Source organism: Delphinapterus leucas, chromosome 4, assembly GCF_059928025.1.
Source record: "Delphinapterus leucas isolate spDelLeu-1000000601 "Yukka" chromosome 4, BTC_Dleu_Yukka2, whole genome shotgun sequence".
Taxonomy (NCBI): Eukaryota; Metazoa; Chordata; class Mammalia; order Artiodactyla; family Monodontidae; genus Delphinapterus; species Delphinapterus leucas.
This window is the reverse complement of record NC_143132.1, coordinates 6,194,080-6,218,210: the sequence shown is the minus strand read 5'-3', so window position 1 is coordinate 6,218,210 and position 24,131 is coordinate 6,194,080. Positions and strand designations below refer to the sequence as shown.

Below are 24,131 nucleotides of genomic sequence, written 5' to 3'. Positions count from 1 at the left end.
TAAATAGACATTTCTCCAAAGAGGACATACAGATGGCCAAGAAGCACATGAAAAGCTGCTCAACATCACTAATTATTAGAGAAATGCAAATCAAAACTACAATGAGGTATCACCTCACACCAGTAAGAATGGGCATCATCAGAAAATCTACAAACAACAAATGCTGGAGAGGGTGTGGAGAAAAGGGAATCATCTTGCACTGTTGGTGGGAATGTAAATTAACACAGCCACTATGGAGAACAGTATGGAGGTTCCTTAAAAACTAAAAATAGAATTACCATATGACCCAGCAATCCCACTACTGGGCATATACCCTGAGAAAACCATAATTCAAAAAGACACATGTACCCCAATGTTCACTGCAGCACTATTTACAATAGCCAGGTCATGGAAGCAACCTAAATGTCCATCAAGAGACAAATGGATAAAGAAGATGTGGTACATATATACAACAGAATATTACTCAGCCATAAAAAGGAATGAAATTGGGTCATTTGTAGAGACGTGGATGAATCTAGAGACTGTCATACAGAGTGAAGTAAGTCAGAAAGAGAAAAACAAATATCGTACATTAACACATATATGTGGAACCTAGAAAAATGGTACAGATGAACTGGTTTGCAGGGCAGAAAGTAAGACACAGAAGTAGAGAACAAACGTATGGACACCAAGGGGTGAAAGCGGCAGGGGGTGGGAGTGGTGGGATGAATTGGGCAATTGGGATTGACATGTATACACTGATGTGTATAAAATGGATGGCTAATAAACCTGCTGTATAAAAAAATAAATAAAATTCAAAAAATAAATAAATAATTGGAACGTTATGGGGAAAAGTAGCTTTTTCTGTAAAGTTTGGGATGCTATAATCTAATCAGGATCTAGAATAAATATTTAATATCTTTAATATGTACCTGTCTAATCTTTAGCTTTCCCTCAAATTATTTTAAGCTACACCTAGAAATCCTACAACAGAAAACGTGTAAGTAAACTACCATATCATAATTCCTATAACAATGAAAAGTACAGTATAACAATGAAACATAAGAAGTGACAGAAAGCACTGCCTTTTATTAAAAAAAAAAAAAAAAAAATTTGGTGTCCTCCTTGCTTAAGAAATTCCCCCCAGCTTCTGATGAGACAGACATTCTTCTTTATTTAAAAAGTGCAAGTTTAGGGACTTCCCTGGTGGTCCAGTGGGTAAGACTCCATGCTCCCAAGGCAGGGGGCCCAGGTTCGATCCCTGGTTGGGGAATTAGATCCCACATGCATGCCACGACTAAGAGTCCACATGCCCCAGCTAAAGATCCCGCGTGTCGCCAACTCAGTCATGGCGCAGCCAAAATAATTTTTTTAAAAATTTTAATAAATAAATAAATAAAAAGTGCAAGTTTAGTAGTCAATGGCAGAATATTCCTATATAAATAAGAGGAAAAAGGAGCTTAACAGTATTTACAAAAGGACCTAGGCAGAGAAATGTTCTAGTGCTGGCATGAAGATCCTTCATTTAAAAGCATTTCAATGTATTTTAATTCAAAAAAGTTAACCAGTTTTAGCTTCCCAGAGCAGGGACTGCTTGCTTAGCCAACACTGAAGTCAGCATTAATAGCATTTTCCAGACAAGCCTCACTTTACTGAGATGGTTGGTGGGTGACTTTGTTACAGGTATTCAGATTGGTGGACATGCTTTTATGATTTGTAAGATTGCGCAGCACATGAAAATAGGCTGTTGAATACTCCATTTGCTGCAAAGCAGTGGCTTAAGTAATAATAAAGATATGTAATGGTGTCTTACAAGTCTGTAGATGGAATCGATGCAGTGATCTAATGGTGTCATTAAAGAGCGTGTCTTTCTGCTTCGGCAGCCTTGACATTTTGGCTTTTTTCCCCTCAGACTTAGTTTTTACGTTGCTGGATGGTTTTTGCAGCTCTTGTCATCATACCCTGGAAATGCTGGAAGGGAAGGATTCTTTCTTCCTGTGACTATTTTATTAGGGAGGAGAATTTTTACAGGAACGGTGCCCTGCCTCAGGAGATTTCTTCTCAGTTTCATTGCCTGGACACATCCTTAGTTAGCATTTCTGTGCAATCTATTAATATTTTCTTCCTCCCTTAGCAAAACAATGACCCCTGTTTCTAGACCATATAAGCTTTTCCAACTTACAAACTATTCAGGAGAAAAAAAACTAAAACTTCTGATATTCTTTTTTGTTTGTTTGGTCAACACGTAGCTTGTGAAATCTTAGTTCCCCGATCAGGGATCAAACCCGGGCCCCAGCAGTGAAATCACCAAGTCCTAATCACTGGACCACCAGGTAATTCCCATAAGGTTTCTGATACACTTGACAGGGAGTTCTACTGCTGTTTCTTGAACTACCATCAGATCACCTGAAAAGAATAAAACACAGAATGCAAAATTCTCAGGGACTTTAGACATAAATCACCTTACTTCTGAAAAGAAAACACTCATCTTGAGATTTTTGTTGTACCAAATCAAAATGACAGAATTTTCTTAGCAGAATGATCAAAATGTGCAAAGACTAATTAAAGTATGGATCCTATATGGCAGGGGTCCCCAACCCCCAGGCCGAGGACCGTCAGAGGGCCACAGAGCAGGAGGTGAGCAGCGGACGAGTGACCGAAGCTTCATCTGCCGCTCCACATCACTCGCATTACCGCCTGAACCATCTCCCCCTACCCCGTGGAAAAACTGTCTTGCATGAAACTGGTCCCTGGTGCCAAAAGGTTGGAGACCGCTGCATATGGAACTTAATGAAGACACAAATATTCCCAAAGAAGTTAAACTTCATTTTTTAAAAATACTGTTTAACAAGATGTATTAAAACAGAAGAGACAGGCACACTTTTTCTTTTGGTGCCACGCATCTTGTTGGATCTTAGTTTCCTGACCAGGGATAGAACCTATACCCCCTGCAGTGGAAGCACAGAGTCCTAACCACTGGACCGCCAGGGAATTCCCGAAACAGGCACTTTAAAATGCATGAATTTTACACATGTATAGCCTACAGAAGATATGAAATAATAAATATTCTTGGTCAAATAACAATTTCAGCCACATGTACATAGTAAAGACCATAGATTTCAACATCAATGTAAAACATCTCCTAGCCAGACTCAGTTATTTCACCCAGAAGTCTGTCCTATTCCAAATGACCAGAAGAAATAAAACCTATTCACTTTAGCTATGTCTTTAAAACAAATTCATAAAGTGCAATACAAACATAAATCAAGAGTTTACAAAGAATCAAATAAAAGAAATGTACTTGGTGGAGAGTCAAAGGTTCAGGTGCTGAGCCTTGAAATGTCTAAAATACTTAAGTAAATGCAATTAAATAATTTAGAACAGAAATATTATTTCCCAAATACAAGGCCAGAAAGCATACATGGCTACACAGCTATTGGTTAAGGTATAGTTCAAAACCAATTCCTTCCTAATTCCCTAACACCTTAAAGCACAACACAATGTATTTAATGACTACCTTCTTTTTGACCTACAATGCTGACTATATATTATAAAAGTTCAATCAACTTACCTCAACATAATAAAGGCCATATATGACAAACCCACAGCCAACATGGTTCTCAATGGTGAAAAACTGAAACCATTTCCTCTAAGATCACGAACAAGACAAGGTTGCCCACTCTCACCACTATTATTCAACATAGTTTTGGAATTTTTAGCCACAGCAATCAGAGAAGAAATAGAAATAAAAGGAATCCAAATCGGAAAGAAGAAGTAAAGCTGTCACTGTCTGCAGATAACATGATACTATACATAGAGAATCCTAAAGATGTTACCAGAAAACTAATAGAGCTAAACAACGAATTTGGTAAAGTAGAAGGATACAAAATTAATGCACAGAAATCTCTTGTATCCTAATACACTAATGACGAAAAATCTGAAAGAGAAATTAAGGAAACACTCCCATTTACCACTGCAACAAAAAGAATAAAATACCTAGGAATAAACCTACCTAAGGAGACAAAACAACCTGTATGCTGAAAACTATAAGACACTGATGAAAGAAATTAAAGATGATACAAACAGATGGAGAGATACACCATGTTCTTGGATTGAAGAATCAACACTGTGAAAATGACTCTACTACCCAAAGCAATCTACAGATTCAATGCAATCCCTATCAAACTACCACTTGCATTTTTCACAGAACTAGAACAAAAAATTTCACAATTTGTATGGAAACACAAAAGACCCCGAATAGCCAAAGCAATCTTGAGAAAGAAAAATGGAGCTGGAGGAATCAGGCTCCCTGACTTCAGACCATACTACAAAGCTACAGTAATCAAGACAGTATAGTACTGGCACAAAAACAGAAATATAGGTCAATGGAACAGGATAGAAAGCCCAGAGATAAACCCACACACATATGGTCACCTTATTTTTGATAAAGGAGGCAAGAATATACAACGGAGAAAAGACGGCCTCTTCAATAAGTGGTGCTGGGAAAACTGGACAGCTACATGTAAAAGAATGAAATTAGAACAGTCCCTAACACCATACACAAAAATAAACTCAAAATGGATTAAAGACCTAAATGTAAGACCAGACACTATAAAACTCTTAGAGGAAAACATAGGCAGAACACTCTATGATATAAATCATGGCAAGATCCTTTTTGACCCACCTCCTAGAGAAATGGAAATAAAAACAAAAATAAACAAATGGGATCTAATGAAACTTAAAAGCTTTTGCACAGCAAAGAAAAACATAAACAAGACAAAAAGACAACCCTCAGAATGGGAGAAAATATTTGCAAATGAAGCAACTGACAAAGGATTAATCTCCAAAATTTACAAGCAGCTCATGCAGTTCAATATCAACAAAACAAACAACCCAATTCAAAAATGGACAGGAAGACCTAAATAGACATTTCTCCAAAGAAGATATACAGATTATCAACCAACACATGAAAGGATGCTCAACATCATTAATCAGTAGAGAAATGCAAATCAAAACTACAATGAGGTTAACACCTCACACCAGTCAGAATGGCCATCATCACGAAATCTACAAACAGTAAATGCTGGATAGAGTGTGGAGAAAAGGGAACCCTCTTGCACTGTTGGTGGGAATATAAATTGATACAGCCACTATGGAGAACAGTATGGAGTTTCCTTAAAAAACTAAAAATAGGGCTTCCCTGGTGGCGCAGTGGTTGAGAGTCCACCTGCCGATGCAGGGGACACAGGTTCATGCCCCGGTCCGGGAAGATCCCACATGTCGTGGAGCGGCTGCGCCCGTGAGCCATGGCCGCTGAGCCCTGCGCGTCCGGAGCCTGTTGCTCCTCAACAGGAGAGGCCACAACAGTGAGAGGCCCACGTACCGCAAAAAAAAAAAAAAAAAAAACACTAAAAACAGAACCACCATATGACCCAGCAATCCCACTACTGGGCATATACCCTAAGAAAACCATAATTCAAAAACAGTCATGTAGCACAATGTTCCTTGCACCTCTATTTACAATAGCCAGGACATGGAAGCAACCTAAGTGTCCATCAACAGATGAATGTTTAAAGAAGATGTGGCACATATATACAATGGAATATTACTCAGCCATAAAAAGAAACGAAATTGAGTTATTTGTAGTGAGGTGGATGGACCTAGAGTCTGTCATACAGAGTGAAGTCAGAAAGAGAAAAACAAATACCGTATGCTAACACATATATATGGAATCTAAAAAAAAAAAAAAAATTGGTCTGAAGAACGTGGGGGCAGGACAGGAACAAAGACGCAGACGAAGAGAATGGACTTGAGGACACGGGGAAGGGGAAGGGTAAGCTGGGACGAAGTGAGAGAGTGGCATGTACATATATACACTACCAAATGTAAAATAGATAGCTAGTAGGAAACAGCCACACAGCACAGGGAGATCAGCTCGGTACTTTGTGACCACCTAGAGGGGTGGAATAGGGAGGGTGGGAGGGACACGCAAGAGGGAGGGGATATGGGGATATATATATATGTATAGCTGATTCACTTTGTTATAAAGCAGAAACTAACACATCACTGTAAAGCAATTACACTCCAATAATGACATTAAAAAAAAAAAAGTTCAATCATAAAAATAGTATAGAATGTCACAAGAACAGAAAAAGTCCATAGAGGAAAGTCAGAAAGAACTTAGAAAATGATAATGACTGCATTCTCTGCAGAGAAAGAAGATGACTCAGATGTTACCTGCAAACTGACTGACAATCTGGAAAAGGCTAGATCCATATATCATACCAACCAAATGCTAAAATAAACTCTACATAAAAAAATTTTTAAAGAAATTATGGGCTTCCCTGGTGGTGCAGTGGTTAAGAATACGCCTGCCAATGCAGGGGACACAGGTTCAAGCCCTGGTCCGGAAAGATCCCATATGCCGTGGAGCAACTAAGCACGTGCACCACAACTACTGAGCCTGTGCTCTAGAGCCCACGAGCCACAACTACTGAGCCTGCAAGCCACTAGTACTGAGCCTGTGAGCTACAACTACTGAAGCCTATGAGCCTAGAGCCCATGCTCCGCAACAAGAGAAGCCACCACAATGAGAAGCCCGCGCACTGCAACGAAGAGTAGCCCCCGCTCACAACTAGAGAAAGCCCGCATGCAGCGACAAAGACCCAACATAACCAAAGATAAATAAAATAAATTTATTTTAAAAAAATGAAACGATAAAAATTTTTTAAAAGAAATTATAAATGACCTAGGAAAAATATAAATGAGTAAATACATAATATTGCCTTTATAATTTTCTAGTACAGGAAGTATGGTTTAAGAACAACCATAAAAGCAAAATAAAGATTAAGACATGTAAAAAGTTAAAAATCTTAAACCTCTAAAAACAAAACCTCCAAAGAAAACTAAAAAGCAACCTGCAAACTGGAAAAAGGAATTTAGAATACGTGACAGACTAAAGAATAACCTAACATATAGAGAATTCTTGCAAAACAATAAGACAGCAGGGGAAAAGCAGATAAAAGATATAAAAAGGCAGTTCAGAAAAGATGAATTATCAACCGCCAATAAACGTACTTCCTTAAAAAAATAGTCCTGGTGCTTCCCTGGTGACGCAGTGGTTAAGAATCCACCTGCCAATGCAGGGGGCATGGGTTTGATCTCTAGTCTGGGAAGATCCCACATGCCACAGAGCAGCTAAGCCCATGCACCACAACTACTGAGCCCACGAGCCACAACTACTGAAGCCCACACACTCTAGAGCCCACATGCCACAACTACTGAAGCCCACGAGGCTAGAGCCCATGCTCCGTGACAAGAGAACCACTGCAATGAGAAGCCTGCACACCACAACCAAGAGTAGCCCCCACTCGCCACAACGAGAGAAAGCCCGCGCGCAGCAACGAAGACCCAATGTAGCCAAAAAAGAAAAGTGAGAATTTATTTTTAAAAGATGTGCTATAAAAAAAAAACTTTGAGGCCTATCTATTTAAAAAACAAAGAGTATGTGCTATAACGCTTTTGAATTCCTATATGTTTTCTTCACATGGAGCTTACCTAGTCCATGACTACATTTCCCAGTGATTCACTAGTGTGTAAGTACACATTTGGTTCAGAAATCAGTTTTTATTTCTCCCATTTCTTGTTTTATCAAGATTTTGTTCTTGTTGTTCCGTGTGATTTAAAACACCATCATTTGAATACACATAATTTAAAAAAATGCCATTTCCCCATTTCCATACAAAAAAGGAAAGATAATAAACAATCATTGAAAAATTCTATTTTGTAGGTTCCTAATGAAATGGATTAAGGAGCTTTAAAAAAAAAAAAAAGGGACGTAAAACTTCCATGTATCTCATGACCATTCGGTGCTAAACACTGCCCTAACTGCCCTACAAATGAAGTACACTTCTTAGAGAAATTTTAAGAAATCAAAGATCAGACAAAACACTATTTAATAACCAAACTGTTAATGACTGGTTCTCAGTAAAAAAATATACTAAGCATTAAACATTAATTATTTCAATAAATACTGAGAGCCTACTATGTGCCAAGAAATATAATTAGTTGTACCTACAAATAACTACAGGTGGTTGTATGTCCCACATAAATTAAAAAAAAAAAAATATGTTTGGCTGCGTTGGGTCTTCGTTGCGTGCGGGCTGTCTCTAATTGGGGCGAGCGGGGACTACTCTACGTTGCGGTGTGTGGGCTTCTCATTGCAGTGGCTTCCCTTGTTGCGGCGCATGGGCTCTAGGGGTGGGGGGCTCAGCAGTTGTGGCTCGCAGGCTCCAGAGCGCAGGCTCAGTAGTTGTGGTGCATGGGCTTAGTTGCTCCGCAACATGTGGGATCTTCCTGGACGAGGGCTCAAACCTGTGTCCCCTGCATTGGCAGGTGGATTCTTAACCACTGCGCCACCAGGAAATTCCTGTGCCACATAATTTTTAAAAGTCAAAAGTAATCATTTATCTATTCCAACTATTTCAAAGGAGATAATGCAAGAAAAACCATTGCTCTCACCTTAAAAATGAGAGCAAGCTGGATTATCTACCCCCTTCACAGGGCTAAGGAAACAAATCTAAATTAACTGTACCCCAGAAACTGATGAGCCCTTCTGTGAACAGAAAAAACACTCACAGCTGTTTTCATCCATAGCAGACAGGCAGGAAGAACTGACACAGACATAAGGAAAAAGGAAAAATCTGTCAAATTTTTAAACAGCCACCTGTGGGCTGACGACTGATTAGAACACTAAGGAGCCTCCTCAGAGTGAGTTGCACCCATGCCAGTTCCCTTCCACAGGCTTTCACCATCTGCACAGGGCCAAAAACTGGATGCAGAGCAGCTGGCTAGGGATAGGACAGCAAAGTAGAACTGGAGAGCAAAGAGAACTCTTCGTGAACCAAAATGTAGGCAACTGGACTATAAAATAGCGCAAGATCTTACAAATTTGGAAAGCTGGCAACTCAGCTATAAAGTATAGACCTCTCAAGAATCTCACTGGTGGGACCTCCCTGGTGGTCCAGGGGTAAAGAATCCACCTTACAATACAGGGGACACAGGTTCGATCCCTGGTTAGGGAACTAAGATCCCACATGCCGCAGGGCAATTAAGTCCACACACCACAACTACTGAACTCATGCGCCTCAACTAGAGAGCCCGCACACCACAACTACAGAGCCCACGTGCCACAACTAGAGAAGAGAAAACCCGCATGCCACAGCTAGAGAAGCCTGTGCACCGCAAAGAAAGATCCCACATGCCTCAACGAATATCCCGCATGCCATCAACTAAGATCCAACGCAGCCAAAAGTAAATATAATTAATTAATTTTAAAAAAAAGAATCTCACTGGTGCCCAAATTCCAAACTCCGCTGCAAGAGTCTCAATCCCACCCTCAAAACACGTGAAGCCAGTTATGAAGTGAATGCAACTAAAGCTGCACCAAAGGCCAGAAATGATCAGCTACAAATCAGATTGACCCAACCCCACAAACTAACAGCTATGAGAGAGGAAAAAAAGCACATCCTTTACTGAGACTAACTACACTACTCTTTTAACGCAAAAAGGCCCAGTATACTTCAAAAGATGATGAGACAGGGCTTCCCTGGTGGCGCGGTGGTTGACAGTCCGCCTGCCGATGCAGGGGACATGGGTTCGTGCCCCAGTCCGGGAAGATCCCACATGCTGTGGAGCAGCTGGGCCCGTGAGCCATGGCCGCTGAGCCTGCGCGTCCGGAGCCTGTGCTCCACAACGGAAGAGGCCACAACAGTGAGAGGGCCGTGTACCGCAAAAAAAAAAAAAAGAAAAAATGATGATGAGACATACAACAAAGCAAAATATGAGACCCAGGGTCAAGAGAGGGAGTGGCGAAAAGCAGCAGACCCAGAGATGGCCCAGATGTTGGAAAATGCTCAGCCATTATCTCTTCAAAATACTTATTCTGCCCTATTCTTCTATGCTTTCCATATGAGACTTTAATTATACAGTGAACTACTTGATATACTACAGATTCAAGAAGCTCAGAGAACCCCAAGCAAAGTAAGTGCCAAGAAATCTACCTAGGCACATGTGGTAGGCAGCTTCTGACATGGATCCCAACATTCCCACCTTCTGGTACTCAGACCTGTGAAATCCCCTCCCCTTGAGTAAGTTACTTCTAACCAACAGAACACACTAACATTGAGTAACACATCCATTATTAGGTTACAGAAGACTGTGACTTCTGTCTTGCCTGCAGACTACTGCCCTCTCTGCCTTCATCTTTCGATGAGGCACGCTGTTATGTTGGCGAGATCAATGTGGCAAGGAACTGAGCGCAGCCAAGAGCCAACTAGGAACTGAGGCTCTCAGTCTAACAATCCACTCCAGGAACTGAAGCCAGCCAAAAACGATGTGAACTTGGAAGCAGATCCTTCCACAGTCAAGCTTTCAGTTGAAACCCCAGCTCTGGCCAACACTTTGATTGCAGCCTTGAGAGAGACTGAGACAGAGGACTCAGCTCAGCTGTGCCTGGACTCTTGACTTACACAGAGACAATAAAAAATCTGTGAGACTTCCCTGGCAGTCCAGTGGTTAAGACTCTGCTCTTACAATGCAGGGGGCACGGGTTCGATCCCTGGTTGGGGAACTAAGATCTCACATGCTGTGTGGCGCAACCAAATAAAAATAATTACTTAATTAATCTGTGTTGTTTTAAGTCACTAAGTTTAGGATAATTTTTTATGTAGTGATCGATAACGACTACAGTATATCATAGTAAAACTTCTGAAAATTAAAGACAAAATGAAAATCTTAAAAAGCAGCCAGAGGAAAAAACATTATCTTGAAAGAAGCAATAGTAAGACTGCTGGCTTTACACTATTAATGTGCTGAAAGAAAAAAACACCAGAACCAACCAACCAACCAGAATTTCACAGCTTAAAAACAAAAAAAATCTGGGGGGCTTCCCTGGTGGCACAGTGGTTAAGAATCTGCCTGCCAATGCAGGAGACATCGGTCTGAGCCCTGGCCCGGGAGGATCCCACATGCCATGGAGCAACTAAGCCCATGCACCACAAATACTGAGCCTGCACTCTAGAGCCCACGAACCACAACGACTGAGCCCACGTGCCACGACTACTGAAGCCTGCGTGCCTAGAGCCCGTGCTCCACAACAAGAGAAGCCACCACAATGAGAAGTCCACACACTGCAAGGAAGAGTAGCCCCTGCTCGCCGCAACTAGAGAAAGCCCACGCGCAACAACGAAGAACCAACACAGCCAAAAAAAACAAACTAATTAATTAATTAATTTAAAAAAAATCTGGGCTTCTGTGGTGGTGCAGTGGTTAAGAATCTGCCTGCCAACGCAGGGGACACAGGTTCGAGCCCTGGTCCAGGAGGATCCCACATGCCGCAAAGCAACTAAGCCCGTGCACCACAACTACTGAGCCTGCGCACAACTACTGAAGCCCGTGCACCTAGAGCCCATGCTCTGCAATGAGAAGCCACCACGAGAAGCCTGCACACCACAACCGAGAGTGGCCCCCACTCGCCACAACTAGAGAAAGCCAGCGCGCAGCAACAAAGACCCAACACAGCCAAAAATAAATGAAAAGAATTTTTAAAAAATATTTTTTTAATAATAATGAGTAAAAATTATTTAAAAATAAAAAAAAATACCTTAAAAATATAGTCAAGGGACTTCCCTGATGGTCCACTGGTAAAGAACCTGCCTTCCAATGAAGAGGAGGCGGGTTCAATCCCTGGTCGAGGAACTAAGATCCCACACTCTGCAAGGCAACTAAGCCCACGCGCCACAACTATTGAGCTCACGCACCTCAATGAGAGAGGCCGAATGCCGCAAACTACAGAGCCCACGTGCCCTGGAGCCCATGAGCCACAACTAGAGAGAGAAAACCCACACGCCACAACTACAAAGAAGCCTGAGCACCGCAACAAAGAGACCGCACGCCACAATGAAAGATCTCACGTGCCGCCAACTAAGACCAGACACGGCCAAAAATTAAGAAAATAAATAAATCAAAAAAATAAATATTTTTTAAAAATAAAGTCAAAACAAAGACGTTTTCAAACCAAAAAAAAAGAAAGAAAGAAAAAGGAAAACTGAAGTCACCGCCAACAAACTTTCATTAAAAGAAATGCCAAAATAAGTTGTGGAGACTGAAGAAAAAATAATCACATATAAGAGGCATGGAAAGACAGGAAGGAATTAAAAATACCAGGAAAGATATACAGGTGGATAAGCAAATGAAAATTGACTTTAAAACAACTACAGGGACTTCCCTGGTGGTCCAGTGGTTAAGACTCCGCACTCCCAATGCAGGGTATGCGGGTATGATCCCTGGTCAGGGAATTAAGATCCTGCATGCTGTGCAGTGTGGCCAAAAAAAATAAAATAAAACAACTACAATAACATCTGGAAAAATTTATAACATATGTAAAAGTAAAATATGCTACCAGCCCAAAGGACAAGAGGGTGACAACTAATAGTTTTAACTCCATTTATATGAGAAGTGGTTAAAGTACCTAAAGTAAATGGTAATGCATATTATAATCTCTAGGGTAACCACTAAAGCAATAAAAAGATATATTATGGAAAAGCAATAAAAAAAATAGAATAACAGCTGCTTAATCCAAAAGAAAGTAAGAGAGGAAAAATAAATGGGACATATATAAAACAGATACAATCATGTTTAAGTAATTATATTAAATACAAATGGTTTAAACACTCCAACTAAAAGACTGAATAAAACTACATGCTGTTTCAGGAGACACACTTTAAAAATGAGACCCCAGGAATACCAAAAGTAAAAGGATAAAAAAAAAAAAAATACTATGCCATCACTAACCAAAAGAAAGCTGGGCTGGCTACAATAACACGAGGCAATGTTAGACTTTAAGGCAAGAAGTATGAAGAGAGAGTATTTCCTAATTTTTAAAAAAAGGGTCAGGGCTTCCCTGGTGGCGCAGCAGTTAAGAATCCGCCTACCAGTGAAGGGGACATGGATTCAAGCCCTGGTCCAGGAAGATCCCACATGCCGCGGAGCAACTAAGCCCATGCATCACAACTACTGAGCCTGCGCTGTAGAGCCCGCAAGCCATAACTACTGAAGCCTGCGTGCCTAGAGCCTGTGCTCCACAAGAGAAGCCACCGCAATGAGAAGCCCACACACCGCAACGAAGAGTAGCCCCCACTCACCACAACTAGAGAACACCCGTGTGCAGCAACAAAGACCCAATGCAACCAAAAATAAATAAAAATAATATAAATAAATTTTAAAATAATAAAAATAAAATACGGGTCAAATTCTGGAAAAGGTGAAACTATGGAGACAGCAAAAACATCAGTGGGAGGGAGGAAGGGAGGAAGGGACGGATATTTAGGCAGAGCACAAAGGACTTTTAGGGCTGTAAAATTACTCTATGATACTATATTGGTGGATACATGTCATTGTACATTTGTCCAAACCCAGACTGTACAATACCAAGAGCACTGAATGTAAATGTAAGAGAACACTAACATAAACTATAGACTTTGGATGAGCATGGTATGTCAAAACAGTCATCAACTGCAATAAATGTACCACTCTGGTGGGAGATGTTGATAATGAGGGAGACTATGCATTTATGGGAGCAGGAGTATATGGGAAATCTCTGTATCTTCCACTCAATTCTGCTATGAACCCAAAACTGCTCTAAAAAATTAAGTCCATTTGAAAGAAGGAGGGGGATCAACTAAACAGGAAGATAAGTTTGGAATTTGTATGCACCTAATAACATAGCTTCAAAGTAAAGAACTAAGGAAAAAAAAAAGAGAGACAGATAACTCCACATAGGGAGGAGATTTTTTAAAATCTGTAAGGATTTAGACAATTTGAAAGGAAAAACGTCACATGACCTTTGTCCTTTAGAGCAGCGGTCCCCAACCTTTGTTGCACCAGGGACCAGTTTCGTGGAAGACAATTTTTCCACAGACCGTGGCGAGGGGGGGAGTTGGTGGGGGGATGGTTCAAGCATAATGCAAGTGATGGGGAGCAATGGGGAGCGGCAGATGAAGCTTCTCTCGCTTGCCTGCCACTCACCTCCTACTGTGCGGCCCAGTTCCTAACTGGCCTCAGACAGGTACCAGTCTGCAGCACAGGGGTTAGAGACCCCTGCTTTAGAGGAAAATAACTGTTATGATTAGATGAGCCTATGAAAACAAAGTAACTAATAACTATTCTCTTTTAAAGTAGCATAGTCAAGGGACTTCCCTGGTGGTCCAGCGGTTAATGATCCGCCTTCCAATGCAGGGGATGCGGGTTCCATCCTTGGTTGGGGAACAAAGATCCCACAAGCCACGGGGCAACTAAGGCCGTGCGAACTGCTGAGCCTGTGCGCCACAACTAGAGAGAGTTTGTGCGCCACAACTAAGACCCGACACAGCCAAAAAATTAAGTAAATAAATAAATAAATAATACAGTAGCAGAGTCAAGGCTAAGTGACTCAGATAGTGACACCACCACCGTTACTCAGCACTAAGGTCTAGAGACTGCCGTTCCCCTTCCTACTCTGTGGTCATCCATAAGGGTGAATACCAGGTATCATTCATACAAGTGTTAGAGCTCATAAAGACTGCATTTTGTTATTTCATAAGACCCTACAAATATAAATTAGGTGAAGGGGAAGTCTAACAATATTATGACTTACTGTCCTATCAACATTGTTACTAATAAACACTGCAAAATCATTTATTTCCATATAAGGTTCACAACAACACTTTGATACAATTATTATTACCCTTGTCTTGCAGATCGAGGAACTGAGGTAGAGATTAAATAATCTGCCTTAGAACATCCAGTAAGTAATGCTAAAAAGTCAAGATTACAGCCTAGCCACCTGGCACCAAAACCCAAATATCTGATTTAATACTGCTCTATTGCTAGACTGTAACTTATCATCACACTACCATGATCATTAAGTGTTCCCAAGTGTTGTCAATGAAATGCCTGTAGAATGATAGATCTCTATAGTCAAGTACAAAGAAAATGCAGAATCCCTACAGAGAGGAAAGAAATAAGCTGCACTCAGGATGAAGGGTCTTTAGAATCCCACAATGAAAATAAAATGGTAATGTGACTAATTGCAATACAGGTGGGGAAAACAGAGTTTTATTTATTTATTTTTGGCCGTGCAGTAGAGCATATGGGATTTTAGTTCCCCAACCAGGGATCGACCCCATGCCCCCTACAGTGGAAGAGGGAATTCTTAACCACTGGACCGCCAGGGAAGTCCCAGGAGTTGTTTTGTTTTAAATGGGTAAATAAGTAGCCTTGCTATTTTTTAAAAAAAGGCTCAATTTGAGACTACAGGAGAGTCTATGTGGCAGTGCACCCAAATTTCAAGACCTGAGTCATAATCTTCAATCATAACCTGAGTCCTTAATCCAGTAGGGAGCTCAAGATGGTAATACCACTCTCCCCTTGGTTTGGACAGTGAATTCATAAACCGAGGAAGGTTGACAAATAAGTAGAGATGAAGAAAAGAAGTATGGATACACTTGTGCAAGTTACAGTTATTCTGATATAGTAACAAGTTTTGTAATAACTGAACTATTTTTAATGTTTGTAAGAGTAAAAAAGAATAATTTGCTACAATAAATTTAAGATACATTTACGGGACTCCCTGGTGGTCCAGTGTTTAAGAATCCACCTTCCAATGCAGGGGACATGGGTTCGATCCCTGATTGGGCAACTAAGCCCACGCACCACAATTACTGGGCCCGCAAGCTCTGGAGCCCGCACGCCACAATGAGAGATCCCGTATGCTGCAACTAAGACCCGATGCTGCCAAATAAATAAATAATTTTTTTAAAATAAAAATAAATAAAATAGGACTTCCCGGGTGGCACAATGGTTAAGAATCCACCTGCCAATGCAGGGGACACGGGTTCGAACTCTGGTCCAGGAATATCCCACGTGCCGCGGAGCGACTAAGCCCATGCGCCACAACTAGTGAGCCCAGATGCCACAACTACTGAAGCCCACAGGCCTAGAGCCCGTGCTCCGCAACAAGGGAAGTCACCACAACGAGAAGCACTCATACCACAAAGAAGAGTAGCCCCCGCTCGCCATAACTAGAGAAAGCCCGCACGCAGCAACAAAGACCCAAGGCAACCAAAAATAAATAAATTAAAATGAATTTATAATAAATAAATAAAATAAAATAAAATAAAAATATACTGGGAATTCCCTGGTGGTCCAGTAGTTAGGACTCTGCACTTCCATTGCAGGGGGCACAGGTGCGATCCCTGGTTGGGGAACTAAGATCCCGCGTGCTGCATGGAGCAGGCAAAAATATAAATAAATAAGTAAAATATACTTACAACAGTTAAATTCTTAGAAAGATTATGCTTAGATCTTATGTTTGCCATCTTGAGACATCTATAGATTAAAATCATCATCTATTTGCATATATAGTGTGGAAACCCCCAAGGAAATTTAATTAACAATATTAAGTTGGTGTTAAATATTTTAAGATTTAATTCTTGTGACAAATTAAACACTAATCAAAATGTAAAAACAAATATACTTGTTTCTATATGTTACTAGACTTCTAAAATTTGTAAATGAACGTAAAAGTTTAAAAACTATGACCACTTACAATTCTAATAAACCAGATACTGATTTCAATACAAATAACTCTGAAGACTTTCCCTCACACAAAAGGCCTACTCAAACATTATTTTAAAATATATATATATCAAGGGACTTCCCTGGTGGCACAGTGGTTAAAAATCTGCCTGCCAATGCAAGGGACACGAGCCCTGGTCCGGGAAGATCCCACATGCCGCGGAGCAACTAAGCCCGTGCGCCACCACTACTGAGTCTGCGCTCTAGAGCCCGTAAGCCACAACTACTGAGCCTGCGTGTTGCAACTACTGAAGCCCACGCGCCTGGAGCCCGTGCTGTGCACCAAGAGAAGTCACCGCAACGCTTGCCACAACCAGAGAAAGCCCACACACAGCGACGAAGACTGGACGCAGCCAAAAATAAATAAATGACAACTTAATGACGATAAATCCCCTAATGATAGGCTACACTATACGAATCTTCTGATGTTTTTTTTTTCTGGTTAAGAGATTGCCTACAAAAATTGATCTATCATGTTACTCAATCACAAAGTATATCAAATCACTTTCCCCTTTTTAAATACACCCCTCCTTTTACAAACCTAGTCCTTCCCAATTCCCATGCCCAGTTCTATACTTCTATTTCACTCTTCCCCTTTCTTCACCACCTATAAATCATAAAAATTCCAATTAAATTCACAGGCCCAACTGCTAATGCAGGGTTAGGTATTGAGAGATGACTAGTCTCAATTCTCCTGAGAAGTATCAAAAGCATTCTTACTTCCAAAGTACATGCTGGAATAACAGCATGGTCACAAGTCTAAGATAAACCGTATCTTTGTAAACAGTGATATGGGAATCACCTGAAAGGCTTTAAAAAATAGTAATGTCCAGCCCCACCACAAAGATTCTTATTTAACTGGTCTGGGGCATAGCCTGGGCATCCAGATTTTATAAAGCTCCCAGGTGGTTCTGATCCAAGAATGCGAACTACTGAGAAAAAGGAATAAATTAAACAAAGTAAAGAAACAAACAACATTATAAGAAACAATCAGACAAAACCAATATGTGAAACATTCTACAGAATAACTCAGTCTCTTCAGTAAATCAACAGCACGGGGAAAAAAATACTATGCAAGATAAAAAGAGATTTAATTTCGGCCCAATGCATGGAACTTCGGAAGCCCAATTCAAGCCAAATATAAAAAAATAAATAAGTATAGCAAATTGGGGGACTTCCCCAGGGGTCCAATGGTGATGCCTCCGTGCTTCCACTGCAGGGGGCGCAGGTTCAATTCCTGGTCAGGGAAGTTCCACATGCCACAGGGTGAGGCCAAAAGAAAAAAAAAAAAAAAAATTGCTAATGAATTTGTTTATGATATATGCAGATTCATTACATTATTCTCATTTGTGTATATTTAAACACTTCTTAAAATATTTTTTTTTAAAAAAAGGAGACTTTGTTGGAGAACTAGAAGCTACTCATACCCTTGACAAAAGAATAATTCTCTAGACAGGAAACTCATCCTCTACCATTTAGTGCTGGGAGAGGAGGAGGCAGGAAGGTAAAGGAGGAAGAGGATACCCATCAGACAAATCATCCAGACAATGAGAAGACATATGTCGCAACCACATCATAGGGATATATCACAAAGAGAGATTCTGAATAATTTAAAGCAGAATTTTAAGTTTTAAGCAATTCTACCAGCAAAATCCAAAAAATATACAAATCTATTTTTAAAGAAACTTTTCCAGTATTTACAGCATTATGCTTATTTCAAAATGTAAGCAATTTTCTCTTCAGCAGCATGACTGCACTGTCATGTCAATGATGCTTTTCTGGGGAGGGAGGTGGGAGAGGGTTGGATTGGGAGTTTGGAATTAGCAGTGCAAACTGGTATATATAGAATGAATAAACAACAAGGTCCTACTGTACAGCACAGGAACTACAGTCAATATCCTATGATAAACCATGATGCAAAATATGAAAAAGGATGTATATATGTGTATAACTGAGTCACTCTGCTGTACAGCAATAATTAACACATTGTAATTCAACTATACTTCAATAAAAAATAAATTTTAAAAATATTAATGCTTTTCTGCTTCACTGACAACACTGTTTTCACCTAATAACAGGAGTAAAACAATAAAACGGAGCACTCCTTTAAACATTTCCTTAAGTCTCAAAATGTCAAACTCAAGAAAACATAAAAACTGCCATGATACAGAACCTTTAGAGCTCACTTGCTTGAAAATATTCACTTTTAAGTGTTTGCTTCAAAAAAACTCTAGGAAGGCAAATATTAAAACTGACAATTGAAATAGAATCTTTTGTTACATTCAACCAACTTTAACTGTTAACACTGAAGTGTTCAGTATCTACGAAAACAGAAACAGACTCACAGACAGAGAACAGACTTGTGGTTGCCACGGGGGAGGAGGAGTGGTGGAGGGAAGGACTGGGAGCTTGGGGTCAGCAGATGCCAACTACTATATAGAGGATGGATACACAACAAGGTCCTACTGTAGAGCACAGGGAACTAGATTCAATATCCTGTGACAAACCATAATGGAAAGAAATGTGAAAAAGAACGTATATATAACTGAATCACTTTGCTGTATAGCACAAATTACCTCAACATTGTAAATCAACTATACTTCAATTAAGTTTTTAAAAAAATACTTAACTGTTCACATACAGATAACAAATCCCCCTATTTCTGTTCTTTTGTATAATTCAACAATGGTGATCATATTCTACCAACTTCTGCTCGCAGGTATTAGAACTGTGGTAAAAAATCATTCAGGAACTTTTTTTTTCCCCCCAGTTGTTTTGTGCATACAAGATGCTGAATATGACCTGGCAACTAAAGAAATCCTTTGTCCTAATATACAAATTGGAAAAATATTTTCCTGAAAAATGTTTTATTTCACTAAGGACAAAACAAGTGAATCAAACCAAATCATATACTGTGAGAGCAACTAAAAAAGACGACAAAATACAATGGAAAGAGAACTGTAATCTACGTTAAATGGTGCTCCAGAAAGAGAAACTGCGTATTTAGAGCCTATGTTAAGTAACATACACTAAACAGCAACGTAAAAATTCATCACATTAACTTTCCTAAGGCATTCAACAAGTGTAGCACAGTTTACAGCGGCACAAGTATTGGAGGAGCGGCACAGTCTCACAGCAGCCAAGATTTTTTATTACTCTGCTGGGGGAAAAAAGAGGAACATTTCTCCACCTTTCAGACACCGAAGCTTCTATTCCTAGGAACAAGTGGTTGGAGAAGATGGGCGGGGCAAAAAGAGGAAGACCAATCACAGGTCGAGTTACAAGTCGGGTTCAGGAGAAACACGGATGAGAGCAGCTCGCTGAATGGCTGGAGCGCCCCCGGCTCTCACCAGAAGCACCGCACCTGGGGACCCACCCCGCCACCTCGCCCCCCGGAGCCGTTTCCTACCCAAACAAACCCGGCCACCCCAAAGCAAAATACTACCTACAGGGGGGAGTCCCGTCGTCCCGGTGACGCCCAGGCCGCCCTCCCGCCCCCTCCGAGCGCCGCTCGGTCACTTCGCCCCTCCAGAAGGAGACCAGAAAAGGGGGCGGGGGGCGGGCGCTCGGAAACACCGGGATGGAAATGTCAAAACTCTCACCAATTCCTCGTAGCTCCTGTTGTGCTCGTTGCCCTCCCAATCCAACCTCTTCGGCAGCAACTGCAAAGACCCGAGACGCACACGAGTGACCACCGCGCGGGGCCGGGCGGGGGGCGGGGGGCGGCGGGGCGGGGGACGGGGGAGCCGGGCGAGCGGCCCCCGGGCAGGGCCGGCAGGGGACGCAGGGGACGCAGGGGACGCGGCGGGCCGGGCGCCGCCGCGCAGCACAGACCTGGTACTGCTCCAGCTCCTGCACCAGCACCTGCAGCCGAAGAGACGCGCAGTTAGGGGGGCGGGGGCCGTAGCCCGGTCCGCCAGGCGCCCTCCTCCCGCGACCCCAGGCGGCGGCGGGGCCGCGACCGCCGGAGCGCGGCCGCCGCCCGCGGGCCCGCACTCACCTGGGCGGCTCTCCGACACGGGCCGGCCGATAGGTACCGAGCGATAAGGAAGTACAGCTCTGCGGGGAGACGGGGAATCGGGTCAGGAGCTGGCGCGGCGGCGAAGAGGGGGCCGCGGCCGGGGCGGGGGCGCCGCGGGCGGCGCGTCTTACCCGACTCGATGAGGGGCACCGGGCGTCGGGCGGGCGAGGACTCCGCCATGGCCGGGCGCGGAGCCGGGGCGGGAGCGGGTGAGCGAAGCGTGTAGGCCGCGCCGAGGCCTGACCGGGCCGGCGTCTCTCTACCTCAGGCGCGCCGCCGCCGCCGCCGCCGCCGCCGCCGCCGCCGCCGCCGCCGCCGCCGCCATGCCGTGCGCGCCGCCAGCGCCGACGCCTCCGCGAAGTAGTGCCCCTGAGGAAGAGAAAGTAGTTCCTCCGTGGGGGGCCGCCGGCGCCACCGGACAAACGGCGATCGGGCCGCGGCTGGAAGAGCACGCCTCGCCTCCCTCTCCTCCGCTTCAGGGGGCGCAGGGCGGAGACTATGTGCGCCAGGGGCCGAGCCCCGGAGGAGGAGGCGGCGCGTGGGGGAGGGGAGCGCGCGTGGCCGGGATCCCTGCGCGCGGTGAGAAGGCACCCGGCCATTGTGAGGCGGCGGCCCGACTGCGCTGAGGGGCGGGCGGCGTGGGCGGAGGTCGGGTGGGGGTCGTGCGGGGGCGGGGGCGGGAGAGGGACAGGTCTCCGCTTCAAAGGCCGGAGCGGACCCCCCTCGACGTGGAAGCGGGGGTCCCAGGGCGCGCGGCGGGTGCGGCGCGGTCGCCAGCTTCGGGCTCTCGGAAAGGACCTCACGGACGGTCATCTGGGGCCAGTGTGTTTGCCCCCCACGGAAGATCGCTTGCTTCGAGGACGCGAAACCCTTACACCTGAGAATCGTGTCGCCCGCAAAGAGAAGGCCGGCCGAGAAGCTTTCCCCCGAGAGTGGAGGAGGGATGTGGGGAAGTCACAGGATGGGGGTGGGGACCGGGGGGCCGCGGACACTGAGCCTCTGTAGCTTGGAGAGCACAGCAAACGTTTACTAAGAGTCCACGTTGCCGCGTGCAGTAGAAGAAGATAGAATCATGAGGCCGAGCCGCAGTCCTAGGAGAGCCCAGCAGTCTTGTAGAAAGGGTTAAAGAAAATGCAGTACAACGCTGAGGATGTCAACTTCTTTAGTCCGGGAAGGCAGTCCAGGCCGGCGATGACTTAGCCGGATAGGAAGGCGGGTGGGAGGAAGTGGGCAATAGACACGCAGCAGCCCAGTCCCTTGAGGGACACCCGGGGCGGAGCGAGGGGGGGGAACCATGCGTCACTAGGATGCTCTTGGAAGACAGTAGTAGGATTTGAGGCTGGAGCAGTGCACAAGGGTCCAGAAAATTCCCTTAATGCCATGGTAGGCTGCGGATTCATTCACTCGGCATAGCCAACGAGCCCTATTCGGAATCCTAAGGTACAACAGCGAGCAAAATACTGTCCTCGTGGAGAGGACATTGTAATCCCAATTCCTACGCAGTAGAATAACAGCCACAGCATAGAAAAGTTAAAGGTAGTGGTTTAGAGCAGACCCTGGAGTGGGACTGACCCTGGGCCTTGCCGGGCTGTTCAGTGTGTGACTTTGAGCAAATCACAACCTCTGAGCCTCAATTTTCCTCACTTGTAAACTGTAGATAATATTTGTGCCTACTTCATAGGGTTGTGAGGGTGTAATGGGTTAATATGTGTTCTTAGCATACAGCAAGCACCCTGTACGTGCCAGCTTTTAATTATTTAGACACCACATAGCAAAAGTTTTTATATATGTTTGTAAGGGAGCGATCCAAACGTGTTTGAACGAGTGCATCAGCAGTCTTTTCTTGTATCTGTTGGTTCAGCAAACACTGATGGGGATTGAGATGAAGGAATGAGCTACAGCTTTGCCATCCAAGATTTCAGTGTCTTTTAGGAGAAATGATGCTTACATCGTTGCAAAGAATGACAAGAAGGAAGGTTAACCCACCTGTGGGAGGGGGAGATGGTAGAAGTTTGAGTCTTCAGTGTGTGGAAAGGGATTCCAGGTACATGAACAACAAAGGGCCAAGACATGAATAACATTCCAAGTTTAAGGAATTCAAGTTTAATATGACTACTTGGGGTGACTTTGGAAGTATGAATGGGACCCATTAAATCAAAGTTTAAATTGGGGGGGGAGTTAAAATTGGGAACAACTGAAGGGTTCTAAGCCAGAAAGGATTCTTTTCATTGTAGGATGGATTTGAAAGGGTTAAGACCAAGAGGCAGGAAAATCACTTAGTCGACCCTGAAAATAGGAAAGAGATGAGATGCATTAGGGCAATCATTGTAAAGATGGAGAGAGAGACGGGTTCAGAAATAGGAAGTTCAGGGCTTCCCTGGTGGTGCAGTGGTTAAGAATCCACCTGCCAAGGCAGGGGACACAGGTTCGAACCCTGGTCTGGGAAGATCCCACATGCCACAGAGCAATGAAGCCCTTGTGCCACAACTACTGAGCCTGTGCTCTGGAACCCGCGAGCCACAACTTCTGAGCCCACATGCCACAACTACTGAAGCCCGCGTGCCTAGAGCCCATGCTCCACAACAAAAGAAGCCACCGCAATGAGAAGCCCGCGCACTGCAACGAAGAGTAGCCCCTGCTCGCCGCAACTAGAGAAAACCCGCGCACAGCAACGAAGACCCGATGCAGCCAAAAATAAATGTAAGTAAAATAAATTTTAAAAAGAAGCTCAGAAATAGGAAGTTCAATCAGTAAGATGAGGTTGAAGTGGAATGAGAGGAAAAGTCACAAAAATCTCAAGTTTGGGGCTTAGTAGGTCAAGGTTGTGCCACCAACTGAGATAGGGCATCCAGGCTAGTTAAATTGTTACGATGGATAACTACTTGGAACAACTTGATTAGTTGACGTTACAGCGCATATATTCCTGTGGGACAGTATGATCTGATGCTACAAGATTACCAAAGTTAGCAAATAACAAAGACATGAAGAGGAGAGAATTTAACCTTTCAGAGATAGACGAAGGAGTTGCATATTTCATTTTGTAGCAAAATCATAAAAGTAAAAGCCCCAAAACGTGTTACAAGAATTTATATCCCAAGCACTGGTCATTGTCCAAAACTGCAGTTCTGGTGTGGGCAGCATGGTAACCATTACAAGAGGTCAGAAAAGATGACAGGAGTTTTCCCTTGTACAAGCCCTACTAGTTCCTTTACAACTTACCCTGATGTCCATGACAAGCACTGTTCCTAGGTTTGGAATAGAGACGCAAGGATTTCTGACAAGAGGCAGAATATCTTCCCCCTTCAGCTGTCAAGTGACAGAAACCCAGATTTGACTCCCACTTACAGACAATGAAGAGGAGGAAAGGGGAGAAAACTGTCCATCAGCAACTCCATAGTTGGGACCTGCCTTATTTGAAGTGGTCTCAAATAAGGCGAGAATCATGTTTGGATCCCTC

At 43.3% G+C, this 24,131-nt stretch overlaps 1 protein-coding gene across 3 annotated transcripts in view; it reads right to left on the bottom strand.

Annotated features, from left to right (window-relative positions):
• BRWD1 (bromodomain and WD repeat domain containing 1) overlaps positions 1 to 20,947 on the bottom strand; it is a 120,408-nt gene extending 99,461 nt beyond the window's left edge. The window contains exons 1-4 of one of the 3 annotated variants that reach the window (XM_022552928.3): positions 20,806 to 20,947; positions 20,654 to 20,712; positions 20,488 to 20,517; positions 20,256 to 20,315 (exon numbers count right to left, since the gene is read on the bottom strand). In XM_022552928.3, the coding sequence (XP_022408636.2) occupies positions 20,256 to 20,315; positions 20,488 to 20,517; positions 20,654 to 20,712; positions 20,806 to 20,854 (198 nt within the window). In that variant the 5' untranslated portion in view covers positions 20,855 to 20,947. Of the gene's footprint in view, positions 1 to 1,792; positions 18,712 to 20,255; positions 20,316 to 20,487; positions 20,518 to 20,653; positions 20,713 to 20,805 lie in introns of those variants that run through there. The other 2 variants (XM_089910233.1, XM_089910234.1) reach the window with 2 other exon arrangements.
• Between the last annotated feature and the right edge of the window lie 3,184 nt (positions 20,948 to 24,131).